General features: G+C 44.9%; 1 protein-coding gene across 2 annotated transcripts in view; it reads right to left on the bottom strand.

The window, feature by feature from the left end:
* adcy6a (adenylate cyclase 6a) overlaps window positions 1-15,929 on the bottom strand; it is a 32,380-nt gene that overhangs the window by 13,153 nt on the left and 3,298 nt on the right. Inside the window, exons 2-3 of one of the 2 annotated variants that reach the window (XM_076041625.1) lie at window positions 15,334-15,576; window positions 14,312-15,251 (exon numbers count right to left, since the gene is read on the bottom strand). In XM_076041625.1, coding sequence (XP_075897740.1) covers window positions 14,312-15,251; window positions 15,334-15,353 — 960 coding nt within the window. In that variant the 5' untranslated portion in view covers window positions 15,354-15,576. Of the gene's footprint in view, window positions 1-7,977; window positions 8,296-14,311; window positions 15,252-15,333; window positions 15,577-15,929 lie in introns of those variants that run through there. The other variant, XM_076041626.1, reaches the window with a different exon arrangement.

Raw genomic sequence — 15,929 nt, 5'->3', positions numbered from 1 at the left:
TAAGCTTGATCATTTCAACATTGTCCTACAATGAGGATTCGTCTTTGTCAGTAACATACATCAGTTTTGTGCTGCAGCCTGCTCCAGCTGCCTTGGGACCAGTGGGGGCAGCAGCAGCAGCAGCAGCAGCAGCAGCAGCAGCAGCCGACTGAATTCTATCACGCTTAATACAGACAGTTCAAATAAAGGAGTGGTCAACAGGAAGCCGGGCTCACATACTGCAAGGAGCAACAGCTCCCCGTCATCACCACTCGACGTGCACGCTCCCATCTCCGATCTGCTCCCTCCCCCCTCGAGTTGGACACGCAGGCGGCAGCGAGGCTAATGGAACATCCAGAAACTCTTATTTATAATTTTTCTCCTCCTTTATGATGGATTTAACGCAGCAGCCATTTACATTAGGAGGAAGTCAGTGGTCCTGTCAGGGAGTCTATAAACATGGACTTTTAAGGTCTGTCTCATCCTGGGAAAGTGTGTCTTTGTGCCTGTGTGTGTGTGTGTGTGTGTGTGTGTGTGTGTGTGTGTGTGTGTGTGTGTGTGTGTGTGTGCGTGTGTGCGTGGGTGTGTGTGCGTGTGTGTGACAGCAATGTGGAATACCGAAAAATGGGACATACAAAAGAATCCAACAAGGCATACACAAAGACACACACCGTAATTCATTTTCTTTTATTATTATTCAAAGTACTTTTATTTATATCTATGCACCATCTTTCTTCATCGAACAGCTTTTACGTCCACGTTCCCAGTTTTTAAGTTTTTGTGTAACTACCAGTTTGTTTTTTTACATCTATTTAACCACCAACTATTGATGTTTTTCTTTTACTAATTGAAGCGACAGGCCATACGCTCTCAATGAAACCCTAATGCAAGAGTAATCCATATTACTACAGTGCCCCTACTGGGGTGGGGGTTTCATTACAGCTGAGATGATTGATATTTTCTGGATAACTGCTGAACTGTGAAACAAAATAAATATATATACACTACCAGTCAAACGTTAGGACACATACTTCTGATTTCATGGTTTTTCTTTCATTTTCATTTCAGTTTCATATGTTAGATATATTCTTATAAAATATACTGTATATAACATAACATATTTAGGTATTTAACATTTTTTTCTTTTGCCACATTAATCCACATATCTTTTCTATATATTTGATGTCTTCAGTATGTAAAGAAAAAGATAAAGAAGAAACTGTGTCCAAACGTTTGACTGGTAGTGTATGTGTTTACCTTAGTCATAGCAATCACTTGCAGGCTGCAAACGGATGTAAAGTTAAGGAACACAACAACACTACGTTCGGAGGAAGTGGTAAAACCTGAACCTGAACACTGTGTACTCTGCCTGTATTACCAGGCAGCTGGAAGTGTCTCTGGTTTCCACGCGGTGGATAGTCTGTCGGGCAGAATGTCAGCGTGTCTCTCTTTCCACAGCACGTTCACACAACACAGCGGTAAGTGACCCCTCCTTTAATCCCCTCATCCTGCTCTCAGGCCCCATCAACAATGCTCAGCAAACACCCGACACTCGACACTGGAAAAAGGCCAGCGTGTGTCGCATGCGTGCGCCAGTTGTGCTCCCGTGCGCTTGTCGTGCGTGTGCAAATTAGCAGGCGGGGAGCATCTTCGCGTTTTTCTTTTTTCCGTGACACCGAGGACATGGCTGACCTCATGGAAGTGTCAAAACCTTTTTATTTTAGTGGTTTTTCGAAGTTTAGGTGTTTCTATTAGCAGTTTTTTATTGCGATATTTAGGTTTTGCGCAATTCTAGGCGCGAGGGGAAATGCAGCAACTGACTGTTTATGAGAAAACAAATCTTTCACAGGCGAACACTCACCACTGTCTCACACGACCCATTAGTCAGGTGCTCACATTTGATGTTGGCAAAACAAAAACGCTTTGTAACAATGCGTGGCGTGTGTCAAATCCAGGTCCGTCGTCCATCATCATAAGGCACAATCAAACCCAATCACGAGTTACTCTCACTCTCTCTCTCTCTCTCTCTCTCTCTCTCTCTCTCTCTCTCTGTCTCTCTGTCTCTCTCCCTCTCTCCCTCTCTCCCTCTCTCTCTCTTCTTTCTCAGTCTCATGAAAGGTTCTGCTTAGTGTTGGCCCGAGACTCACACCCACAGAGGCTGTGAATTATCAGCGCCGCTTTCACTTAGCAACTATCACCCACATTCCACAGGCTCCCTCCAACGGCTGCCGCCACCTCCCCACCCCACCCCCACCCAGGTTCAAGGAAGGTGCAGCGTGGGGACCGCGCCGGGGTTGAGGAGGCGGTGGCGGCGGTGGTGGGGGGGTGGCGGGTGGGCGGACGAGTTCAGTTCGCGTCACGCGGACATGCCGCGGCCTGAATGCGCCGCCACCTCGTCGTTCCCTGCCCGCAGTGGAAAAATTGTTGGCGCTATCGATACATCCGTTTGTCGAGTTTATCAATGAATTGCGAAATGCTAAATGTCAGGAGCTCAAATGCCAACCAGTCAATTCAACTCAATTTGGACAAATCCCGCCTCTCCCCTTTGCAGCGCTTGCCATAAACTGGATAATCCACACAATACAATGGATATTATACTCATTGTTAATGGAAACAAACAGAACAATTTCCAGTTTGTTTTGATGGGCCAAACAGAAAAAGACACTCTTCTGTTTGGCCTCCACAAGCTTCAACTTGCAACATTGGCTTTTAAAGAACGTCATCATCTGGACATCTGGAAAAACTGTTTTAAACTCACTCACAAATAAAAAAAAAAAAAACAGGCTTTGACGAAGGGTTTTCCAATGACATGAGGGTAGCTGAGAACAACAACAAAATATTCCGTCTCCTCCTCCATCCAAACATAATGCACCATTTTCACTTGAAGTGAACTGGTCACATGACCCCATACGTCACGACCTGTGACGTGTAAATGCTAAAAAAGTGTTTCAATGGCACTTTTGCGATATACCTCTATATTGATACTTGTGAAAATCCACCTCGTGAGAGCAAAAAAAATCTTTTAGCCATTTTTGAGAGGTTTTTCGAAGTTTAGGTGTTTCCGTTACCAGTTTTTTTATCGCGATGTTTAGGTTTTGCTCAATTCTAGTGGTAATGGAAATGCAGCAGTTGTCACACAAGCTCATTCGCTAATTCACTGAAATGTGGAATATGTTGGGTTTTATTGTTTGTTTTCATTGTGACTTCAGTTGTTTTCATTTCTTTTCCTCCATCAAACTCAATAACAGTATTGAGAGTTCGAAAATGTCCCCAGAGCCTGGAACGACATTGGGATCAGTAGAAAACGGATGAAATTTCAATTTTGGGTGAACAATCTCTTTGGGTCAATAGATTTTCTGCTAATAAACCGGAGTGTGATTAATTGTCACACTCCGCTCTTATGTTTTGGGGAAAGACAGATTATTTTTTTAATTGGACAATTCCCATTTCAGTCAGGAGTGACACAAACTTCCAATTAATGGTCCTAATCCCCCTCTGTGGCGCTGAGCTTCCACTGTTTGGATCTCGAAAAGCGCTGAGGTCACTGGAGCACACCGGGAGCGATATTTCATGCTGACGTGGAAAAAAAACATCCAGCCGGTCAGAAAACTGTGCGAGGAACAAGACACGGAATTTATAAGACCTTTTTCCCAGGAGGGAGAAGGAGGGGGGGGGGGGGTTGACTGATGGGATATTGCTGTTGAACGGCGGCCAGTGCGAGTCGGAGACTCAGAATCTGGAGCTGCTTTAGCTCTGCGTTGCATCAGGCTCTGTAAAACAACACAGAGCTCCCACCCAAACACCACGCCGTGTTACTGGCGACAAGCCACAAGAGTGCCGCCCCCCCAACACACACACACACACACACACACACACACACACACACACACACACTATCTTTCCTCGAGAGTGTCGATCTTTTTCTGAATGTCTCTCATTTCATTTATTTTTCCCAAACCCACCTTCCCTCCTCCCTTCTCCTTCCATCCCCTCCTCCACCTCCTCCTCCATCCCCACCTCACCCCCACCTCCTCCCCCTCCTCGTCCGATGGCGCTCGCTCTCACTTTGAGCCTTTTGTGAAAGACTGTGTTCCTCTGCGAGCGAGCGAGCGAGTGCGACGGGCAGCTGGCTGGGGTTTGTGTACTCAGCCTGGGCCTCGTGTCTCCGCACAACTCGCGCTGCTCTTATCTGAAATGACCAGAACCACATCAGCAGATAAAAGAGTCAAGCCCCGCCCTCCCGCCGGACTGCCCGCCACGCCGCTCCGTCACATTGGCGAGCGGTCTGTGTGCACCGTCCAGCTGAGGCTCACTACAATCAAGAAAGGCAGGTCTCAGTGTGGGTGGTGGAGGTAAAAATCCCTCTTTTAAGCTAGCAGGGAATGTTTTGAGGCATAGGCCGCTGTCCAGCCTTGTCATTTTTGTAATTTGTGATGAACAGTGAGGCAGAGTTCTTTTTGCCTTTGTCAGGAAATGATTTTCCAGGGCACTTCCGGAGCATCAATCACCCTGTGTGAAAGTATTCTTAGTCTCTATAGTCTGTCAGCAGCATCGCTAAAACAAAAGTCCACCAAACTGATTAGAGAGTTTGTTTTTTTGGTTTGTTTTTTGCAATAACTGTCTAAAAGGTTCATGAATTCATGTTTTTGTTTTTGTTTCAAAATCCTACATAAATGTGGACATCTTGATAGCCACTCAAACGTGCAATAAAACAATGATTTATATCAAGCATCATGTAGACGACTGTAAGTAATCACAATTCATAACATGTAAAGATCTTGTTTTTTTTAATTTTTCCTTCTCTTTACACTTTTTTGCTGTAATTAGCAAATTTCCCCAATGTAGGATTAATAAAGGTGATCTATTCTATTATATTCTTGACAAAATGCAACTCTTTTTTTCTCTGTCTCTTTTCATGTTCCTTCACAAAGACATTGAGATTGTCACCATAGTAGTTTCACACATAAACACAGCAAAAAATATTGTTGACTTGCGAAAAAAAACCCAGCTTGGCTAAATAGATCAGAACGTGCACTTTTTCACATGGAAGGACGGTGACACAGTGCAGCCTACACACAACCTTGTTTAGGTCTATATATAGCAGGGGGAAAAACTTACAAAAAGGAAGAAAAAAAAAAGATATGCTGAAGGTTAACATGGAAACTTTCCATGACACTGCTCAGATCCGATGATCCTTTTCTTTGTCAAAAACCATTGTTCCCTATAATAAATACTCAACAGTTCCTCTAACAGAGGCAGCACACTTTAGACAAAGCCTCCGTCAACTTCTGGTCAAGCCCAAAATAATTCACAGAAAATCTCTCGCAGCAGGAAACTTCAAAACGTCCACAAACACCTTTATCAGGTCAACTAATTCACCCACTTACGTGACACAGTTTACAGCCATCTCAGCAGCTGCACTCTTGCAAACTGTGGAGAAGGTGGTGAATTATTTTATAACCTCCTTATAATAAAAGCAGGTTATGTACCCAATCAGACAGTCTGCAACTCAGGTCAGGAAATGGTGTTTTTGCCTTATATGGTCCAATTTCTTCAAATGACAGTGGCCATGCTACGTACGTGTTGTGTCGTTCTGCTTTTCTTCCATTTTTCTTCAAAAAATAGATTCATTTATCCATTTATTTATTTTAAAGGATTACCAGTACACACATTGGGCAAACTGAAATGCAGGTGCACAGAAAAGTGGTTGAGAAATACAGAATAGGGAATTCCCACATTCTGCTCTGGCCCTTAACCTGGACCTTCTTCAATGTTCTTCCAATTATCCTGGATGGACAAAGACTCACCTGTTTGTTTTTCTCAGGTGTGAGTCCAGCTCACCTGTGGTCGTGTCTCCCATTAACATTAACTGTTAGGTAAGTTCAGTCAGTCTCGACTCATCAACCAATAATTAATTGACTACAATGAGGTAAGACCTGCCAACCAAATGTTTAAATGATTTACAGAAATGACCAAAGTACTGAATGAAAACCTTAATTGTGCAGTGTTGCCACCTAATTCTAAGTAAATAAAACAAGGTGTGAAGACTGTGTCTCCAATACATTATGGGTAGCATTTAATGCAGACTTGAGTCATAAGATGCCTTGCAAGCTCAATGCGTGAGGGAAATAACGACATAACGCATCTATCCAAGTTACCTCCTCTAACAACTTGACTTTTCCACTACGTTGGAGTCTAAATAACACATCCAGTTTGAAATAACTTCAACTGGTTTCACATTAATACGTACCAGACTATCACTAATATGACATCCCAAAGTGGTTTTCCTGAATCTGTAGTGAGCAGATCACTCAAATGGCTTCAAAGGGATCAAGAATCTATTGTAAAAAATAAAGTTGTTTTTTTTCCCCTTCCAAACATATTCAAGACAACTCACACAGCTTATGGCCAAAGGCTGAATTCCCTCATTTGTTAAATTAAATACTGGCAGTATTTAATTTACTCCAGACGACGGATGAACGTTGCAGAGCTGGCAGTTGCGTCATCCCTGTCGATGTCGTGAATCCATTTGACTACCTGCTGCCGATCGTCACTTACTTTCCATTCATTTTGTCATGCCCCCCATTTCTCTTTTTTTTGTGCATCGTAGAATGAGACACAACTGGCGGAGATGTTGATCAGCGGACGTCGCCACAGGAGAAACGGACTCACAGCTGAACAGGATGAACAGGTGGGCTGATCACTTTAAACGTTGGGAAAAGCCCCAGAATGTCAGTTCTCTGATTAAGTTTTGATGTTTAGCTATAGAGCACGGCAGGGGTTTCTTTTTCATAAAAAAGTATGTCTTTTGCAAATGTGGGTAAAAAAAAAATAAAAAAAATTCTGGTCAATACACTAAAACTCACATGAAGCCTTTCTGCACTAGATAGCAGCCACCTGTGGGACTGCTAGTTGCTGAGGTTAGGAACTTACTAGGTGGGTAGACAGGGAGAATCGGTATCATGATGGCTGACGGACCAGAAGGGGGCAATAAATTATTGCCAGACTACTAAATATCGTGAATATATCAGCTGCATGCGGGTTTCTTTAAAATAAAACCATGCTGCTGGAATGGACATTTCAAAGCATCTGGGAGGCTCCACACAAAACAAAAGTGACGTAAAAACTTTGATTTTTTTTTTATTTTTTTTTTTTGCTTTTTGATTTTAACAGGTACAATTAAAATGTAAAGGCAGTTGCATATAATCAGACTGGCCGAGTCCAGCCTCATTTTTCCTCCCGTTTCTGTGAACATTAGCACAGACACGCTGGGGGTCTTGACACTGAAAAGCTAAACACTGCACACACTTCTGTTGGCAGCCAGGCGAGTGTGAGTACTGCGGAGGAGAATAGTCACACTGGCACCAGAGTTCCAAAAGTGTTCCCACTTACAGAAATAAATCTGCAAAACTGGAGAGAAGAAAAAAGCTTTTCCAGAATAAGCTTTCTTTTCTGAACAGAATAATGCAAAGGAGTGAAAAATGGTCAGTCGGAGCAGCTCGCTGAAGGAGTTTACCGGCTGCAATGCCACCCGTCGTGTGTTTGTGACACGGAAGTGAAAGTACCGGCCACTAGCTTTTTGATACTGCTCATGTTGCACCTTACGGTAATCTCATTTTAAGCCAGCATTGCTGCGAAACCCAATTAAAAGGGCAAAATCTGATCAACATTGACGAGACAAAGAAATCAGGTCACCAGGCAGCTGAGAAAAATAATTAACTGCAGCCTCTTTTTTTTGAATGGGGCATATGAACTGTAATTATAGTAGACCGAGTCGATCCTTTAGGCAGAGGCTACAAAGGTAAACTTAGGAGTTATTATACAAGTCAACCCTCATTTGCTTACAATATAAATTCTGTCAGAGAGGTCGGCTCTTGTGCAATAGCTGCTGGCTTTTGTCTTTCCAAGCTTGGCAATGTCATGCCTCTAATGTCTAATGCAACTGAGTATAACATAAGCAAATGAACAATATGTGTGTCCTTTTTCTTTTCGGCATACCTGTCCATCCATCAACATTAAAGTCCTCCACTAAAGGCAAAAGCCAAAGTGGAAAAACTCTAAAGAGCTTCAGCTGTCCTGTGCATCATCTCTGAACGTTGCTTTTCAATCAACTACCGGTTACTGGCCTGATTCAGCACCTGGATCTGGTCCCTGAACTGGATTTAACAAAAAAAGAAAAGAAAACCAAACCAAACAGTGCATCCATACTCTGTGACAATAAAGAGAAACTGCTTGGTCTTTTTTTCCCCTGTCAGAAAACACATCCTGCACCGTCTGCACAGAAGCGGCGCCGCAAACATGCACCGTCATAGTGAGCTGAGCAGAGATAACGGGCGACTGGGAAAACAACATCCTGCCTCTCGACTCCCCACCAGCTCTACTCGTATGACCTCCTCTCTGTCATCGCCAAGTTTAATTATGGCGGCCGTCTCATTTGGACAGCAGGGGAGTAAAAACAAAGCCAGACTCGCTCGACCCCGGCGGACAAACAGCGCCGTGTCTAGAAAGCTCGGACCCCTGCGCGGACAGCCCACCCCACCCCCCACCCTTCCAACCCCTCCCCCGATGCTTTCAGATTCTCAGAAGGAGAAGAAGTGACACAAATCAATTTTGACCCGCCGTCCCTCCTCCCCCTGCTCTCACCTCCTCCTCCTCCCCCTCCTCCCATCAACCAACACCAGCAAACTCAACTGGGTCTCGGGAGCTTGAGTGGTAACTGTTTCCATGGCAACCTCTGGACTAACCGAACACAAGCGCTGAGGGAGACACTTAGCGATGCTGTTTATTCCTCATCATTCTCAGAAGTGATGCTAAACTGATTTTCCTGCGCTCTTATTGGTCCACAGATTGGCTGCCAGGCGGCGGTGCCGTGTGTGATTGTGTGTGTGATGTGTACGTGAGTGTGTGCGTGCGTGCACTTTATGTGCCCGTGTACCCCCCCGTATTAGTATGTACACATGTGAGATGTGTGTGTGTGAGTGAGATCCCATCAGTCAACACCCATAGTGCTGGTGAGAAAAGTGCACGGGCTACCGCTGCGATGGGCGCACAAATTATTTATCAAGGAGGCTGTGGAAGGACTGCGTGGGGAGAATATCGGATTCTCCGCCGATCACGCCGCCACCTCCTCCCCTTCCGCGCGGTGTCTTATTTAATAGCCGCGGCTTTGCACAGGTCATTATCACGAGCTGACACTTCCTCCGCCGAGATTCCATCTTGATGCACACAAGGTTATTCCGGCACCGGGGGCTGCTGCGAAACTGCGAACAGCTGACACAGTTGATGGAGCGTGAGAGCCGCTCTGATTAAAATGCATTTATTCCCTGCCGACACGTCCCGTGGACGTTAAAAAAAAAAAAAAATGAGTGGAAAGCCATTAGAGAGAAGTTGGACGCGAGGCTGTTTTTGACGACTTAAGGAAATATCACGTGGATCTTATCAGCTGAATTTAAAGATCAAAAAACAAGAAAAGATGAAATACTTTCAGGAGGATCACAGTGAAATATGGTGACGGTCACCAGACACTGTCAGCGACGACGCCAGATCAGCTCTCTGTGCTGGTTAATGGGCTTCTAGGAGGTAGAGCTGTGGTCAAAGATGCATTATGTCACGCTTCATTAAGGTACAAACAGGAAGAGGAAAAAAAAAAAAGCACTGTGGAGTCTGCCAGAGCACGGTGTCGCGTTTCATGTTGGGTGAAAACGCGGCCCCCATGTGCACGCAGAGAAGCAAAAGGGGGGTTAGAGTGACCTGCCTGTTGCTCTGACGCAGGCTCTGATAAGACTGTTCCATGTGACGCAACGGTTAACAGAAACGCCAAGGGCCGGGTATTTTTAGGAAGCCGTCTATGACCTCCCACAGCACTTCTGTCAACAACATATGCATGATAATGTCGGCCATTGTCGGCTGGCCGTAAAGCAAAAGCAGGAGCGAAATGTAATCACAGCCGGCAGATACACGTTCCGCTGAGGAAGTCTGTTTGAAATAACGCGGTTTTTTTTCTTTTGTCAATGGAGTCCGACATGATCGTGCTTATTCTTAAGACAGGTAAAGCTGCAATTTGTGAATTTGGTTGCTAAAACATGTTCATGTATGGGGGAGGGTCCCCATCCTCCTGATTGTAACTCAATACCAAACAAAAATTTCCTTCATATGCAGGAGGCCTACTACTACCTGTGTTTCGCACACTGGGGTGAGACATGTGCATGCGTGCATTCTGCCATCTGTGGCTGACGGATTTCAGCTGCATAGCAGAGATAGTGCCACAAAAATGTTGAGCGAAGCTCACATCGAACTGCACTTTCTAACTTTCCTTCACTTACTATTGTTGCGAATTTAAAGGCACAGTTCACCCAAAATTCAAACTTCACCCATTCACTTGCTCTCACAGAAGTCGACTGGGGTTCCCTGCATGGGGGGAGGGGGGGAACCCATCTCTTAGCGTTCATGTGCTGTCATCCAAGTGTACATAAGACTTGGCGGTGCAATTTGTCTCCGGGCTTGACACATGTTATGCTTCACTTCTGTTGTATTTTCTTTCCGTTGGTGCCATTGGCCACCATAGGCCTCCACTGAGTGGAATTCTTAACCTACTGGAAACTCAGGTGGAGCTATGCAGAGTAGAGAACGTCACCAGAGCTGACATTTGAGGGAGAATAACTCTGAATTTCGAGCGAACTGTCTCTTTAATTGCTGCACAATTTTAAAAGCTATACAGGGATCTTTGTGTCTTCTTACACCGAATTTACTGTATGTACAAGACCTTCAAAGCCAACAATTACTGGATTCTACTGTATGCGAGAATAAAAATACAGATTCCAAAGCTCAGCTGCACAGATGGACTGTGCGATCTGAAAAACTTCAAAGGAATAACGGCCATACAGTTCTAATTAAATTTCTTTTTAACAGACAATGTCAAGATCTCTTGGATAGCCTTTGTTCCCTCTGGTATGATACAGATTCTGTTTGAAAATTGAGAAGAAATAGGATCAAGAAAAGAAAGTGTTACACAGAATGAATTCAACGGTATCGGAAAAAGAAAAACATACAGTAGTTAATGTTGACTTTCTGTCAATCACTCCAAATAAATAGAAATAGATAGAAAAGCTGGTATACGTATTATAATTATAATGCATATCCTCCTAATTATGTATAATTATGATACATATACCAGTTGCCCCTTTCAGTGAGATCCCAGTACCAACTCAGAGAGCCCACACAAATCAAACAGATGTAAATCAACAAAACAAAGTTATAATTTGACATAAAAAAAAATATATTGTGAGTAAGTCTTTGATTATTGTATTTTAAAAGTGTATTTTCACCCTTTTTGTTTTTTTCCTGGTTTCACAATATTTCTAATTGAGCCATCTACACACCCTACCATCTCATCCACTCTGGTAAAATGAAACCATTTATCCCAACAATGGAGACAATTCAGCTCGCAGATCCACACCGTTGACCACTGATTGTGTCACTTTATTGGTCAACACTCACTGGGAAATACGTCAGCAGTTAATTCTGCGGCAGCCGGAAATGCACCGCGGAACTGTAAAGAACTTCACCATGATCAGTAACGATCAACAAAAAAAAACAAAAAAAACAACTCGGTTAATGAGTCATTGGAGAAAGAGGAAATACTTGCATAAAAGCGTGAAGCCGTGATTAATGGCCTGCTTTTACTGTGTGACACAGGACACAGATGACCTCAGGAATGAACAGCTTTGCCCGGCTGCGGTGATCTTATGATCTCATGTCACTTAACGTCGGTAAACAGCGTTGGCGCTAGTGATGGATTACACTATAGTATACCACGAATGATGTTACGCAGCCTTAGTTACTTGTTCCACATCTGATCAAGGAGTGTGATTATTTATAAGACATAGGTCACTGAGAGAAGATAGTATGCGAAAGCTACACTATGTAGTTTCTCAAAATAATAGTTTCAAAAATATTTTTTCAGACTGATTTGCAACAGGAGCAATGGCATGGCCTATACAGCTTGATATCGGACTTTGTAACAACTTCCTGTTCAGACTAGACAGCCTCAGATTGCAAGATGGTGCCAGGCAGGCAATCAAAGTGAGAGGGAGCTGGGTTGTCAGCTAAATGCAGCAGTTTACACCAGGCCAGCCAGACGCGTTGTGTCAATAGGTGTGGTTACACACTGACCATAAGTAATTGGATTATATGTCGGCCTGTTGAGAATCGTGTCATGTAAACACTGTTCAAGATCAGATCAAAATTTCAATCTGATCAGAAGGGGTGGTGTAATTTGTTTTTGATGTGATCAAAGTCCATGAGAGTCCATAACGGATTGCTTCCCACTGTTTCTGTGCCCATGTACGTCACGTAACCTAATCATGCCACATTGTGGATGATAATTGCACCGTGCTTGGCTCCTGCAGCTCATATTTGAATGTTTTTTTGTGTGCGTTGCAGCGTCAAAAGGAACACATGCTAACAACTTCCGGGTATTGCTGCCTGTGGGATCAAGTCAATAACGGCCTATGGCACTGTGGAAGGCATTTTATGCAGTGTCCAAGTTCATTTCTAATGGGTCATATTTAATTTTTGTTTTGTAATGGAATTTGTTGTAATCGATAATTGATTAATTGTTAACATCCCTACTATGAACTATCATACTAACATAGAAAAACTACCACGCGTTGCTTTAACTGAATCGTGACGCTAATCTGGTAAGATTTTTAAATCTAAATCAACATGGCAGGAAGTGGCACGCATGCATTCCATACGGGCGACCGGCAGACACATTGTGCGCGCAGTCATTCAAAACATAGTATATCCCCCTATTGTTTTCATGCAGTGTTCTTCCCATTGTGTTTTCTAGAACTTCTCCCAAAGGACACGACAGTTTCAAAACAGCTATTGCAGTTCAGACAGCAAGCTGCCAACATAGTGCGTCCCCCCCCCCACCCTCCCAACACCACCACCACCAGCGCCTCCCACTCGGACTCACCCTCGTCACCCCACCCTTGGAGAAAAGTACAAAGCGTCCCTTGTGTGAGAGCACAGAGACCTGAGTGATGCTGCTTTATATCATAGTATTCTCCCACTGTCACACAACGACTGTGCACTCAGGCACAGTGTCGTCCAGTGGGGGCGCCTCACTCAGCCCACTGACCTTCAGCCAGCCCCTCAGTCCTTGGCATGACGCACAAACAACACACTGTACAGCCAGACCCGCAACCCCATCCAAGTGAATGTGAATATGCTGATATGGTTTATTAAAAAAAAACAACAAAAAAAAAACAGAGGGCAATTAAATGTAGCTTTGTAGATAATATCACCCTGTCAAAAACCCTATGGCAGAGGAAACATATTTGTCCAAGACGAACCGTATATTGAGTTTAGTCTAATTAAGGTTACAACATATGAATATTTGTCAAGACTTCTATTTTTGCTGAGTGCCTAATTTAATATCTTAACTGTGAACCTCTGAGTCACTGAGCCTGAACTGAACTCCACATTCATTTTAGCAGGGCTGAGCATGTTGCATTGCTTGGTGACCCCCAATACACAGCTGATAGCCACCACATGTGACCCTTCAGAGTAAGGGGAAAAGCTATATGGCATTCCTTGGACTTAAAATTTTCCCTTCCTTTGATACAGCAGACAAGGAATGTAGGCAGGTCAGATAACAACATTTCCCAGAACTAGCAAATCTAAATGTTTTCATCCGATAGATTTGTATTGTCATGTCATGTCACGAAGTAACTGTGTATTCCTCGCCGTATAGAAACTTAAAATTTTACACAAACTGAATCTTTAAAGGTTCAAATTGGCCAGTGAGCTGCCTTATACAATGTAATGAAGTCAAGCTTTGTGTTGTGAAATATAACCATGGACGTATTACAAGAACTAGAAGCAATATGGACTGGACTGGACTGGCAATATGGCGGTATGCTGATGTTTCCCAGTGGCTACTTGTGGTACTGCAGCAAAAAAAACACCACGGGCCCAAAAAGCTTTTTTCCCATAGAAAACAATACGACATTAAACGCCTTTAAAACGGCTCACAGGACGACTGTGAACTGAGACGCGATTCATAGCAAATCTTTCTATTGTAGATTTTTCAGTTATGGTCTTTTGGTCGTTTAAAGCCAGAACTGAACTAACCTAAACAACCTGTGCTTGTACAGAATGCCCACCAAAGTGTATAACCAAAGAATTATTGTATTTATGATCTCACAAGCATGAAACAAAACCAAAAAAAACAAAATAGGCCTTCCAACTCAGGTCGCTATGAGTTATTGCTCAGTTCGGCTGTAAAAAGCAAAGAGTCATACAGTATTAACAAGTCTCCTCTTACCTGTTTCCACAGGAACTCGTCCTCCTGGTTGATCTGCCAGGTGGTGACCACATGTATGATGGACAGCATGGCTCCGCTCACCACCGCCGCCCTCATCCTCACAGGCAGCAGGGTGTAGATGATGTAGATGAAGAACACGGACCACCAGATGCCTTCCGAGGCGCTTCTGGGCGCCACCATGAGCACCCCGAACACTTGCACTGACAGCAGGACTCCGATCACCAGGTAGCTGACCATCCACATGTAGTCCTGGTGGAAGCCGTTGCGATTGCACACGACCATCAGGGCCATGAAGAGCGCCATTGCCACTGACAGGGCGGACGAGTAGGCCACGTGGGGGGGGGCGTGGACACAGTGGAAGGTCAGCATGATGCCGCACACGATCACGAGGACCCCCATGAGCATGGTCAGGGAGCTCTGGTTCAGCCGGAAGAAGTAGCGCTGGTAAAGGCGCTCCAGTTTGCGGGACTGGAACTTCTTGGACTGGAACACGCGCACCACCCTGAGCCAGCAGTCGGCCGCAGTCAACACCCCCGCCGCACCATTGGGACCCTCATCGCCCATCTCGCCGCTCCCGCCGTTGCAGCCCCCCTTCCTGCCCTTCACCTCCCCGTCCTCAAAGCCCAGGTCGACGGATTTCAGACCCACCCCTTCCCCCAGGGCCCCTCCCCGTTTGCCATAGTGGTCCTCCTGCCACCCGCAACGGACGCCAAAGTTTCCGCCGCCTCCCATCGCTCCGGCCATCCCTCCGTGGTGGTGCTGGTGGAGGGGGGCTCCAGAGGGGGGCTCCATAGCATCCGGGTCCCGCAGGCAGCTCATGTAACGCGGGTTGCAGAGGGACGAGCCTCCCTTCCTTTTGGACTTCTTGCCATTGCGCTCTCCCCACGCAGTCTTGCGGTCGTCCACTCTAGCGACTAGGAAACCACTGAACCAGGACATTCTGTGAGAGCAGAGAGAGTGCAAGAGTTTAGTTTAAGGACAGGTGGCAGTTCTCTCAACTGTGAGTCCAGAGGAGTGGCTACCTGTTGGGGTTCTGGTGCATGTCCCAGCCCTGTCCCTTAAAGCCGGCTCACTCATTTATCCACGTGGACAAATTTTAGAAGACGCAAGGAGGTGCCAGTTGATGAAAAACCAAAGGGTCGGAGGGCTGGGTGGGCCTGTACCGTCACTTTGTGAGGTGTTTGGTGAGGTCAGTTGTCAAAAGCCAAAGTCAATGAGAAGATGGGTTCCCGCTGCCAGGCCTATCTCCATGGCTTTTGCTGCGTCTACAGACAAAAAAAAAAGATTGTAGAGTGACAACCCAGAAAAGCCAGTGCAACAACAAATCCGTCAAAATTTCAACACAGCAACCAAAGCCGGGAGGGAAACTTGCCTGAAACATCCTTCTGACATTATTAAGGACATCGCACCTGCCGTGTAAAGAACGCAACGCACATAATAACGAAACTGGCTGGAGCTTGATATGCAATTCAAAATCACACCGCCCGACAGTAAAGTAAAAGGCACAATTGTCCACGAAACGCACATGGACCTCATTTCATAGCAACCAGACAGACTTTGCTTTCAGAGCTATGAGAGATTTATAGGAGATGAACGAGCTCAGAAGGGGAGGAGGAAG

This window comes from Nelusetta ayraudi, unplaced genomic scaffold, assembly GCF_046127955.1.
Source record: "Nelusetta ayraudi isolate G7.1 ecotype Tasmania unplaced genomic scaffold, CSIRO-AGI_Nayr_v1 ptg000070l, whole genome shotgun sequence".
Lineage (NCBI taxonomy): Eukaryota > Metazoa > Chordata > Actinopteri > Tetraodontiformes > Monacanthidae > Nelusetta > Nelusetta ayraudi.
Note: the sequence above shows the minus strand (reverse complement) of the source record. Positions and strands in the feature narration are given on the sequence as shown.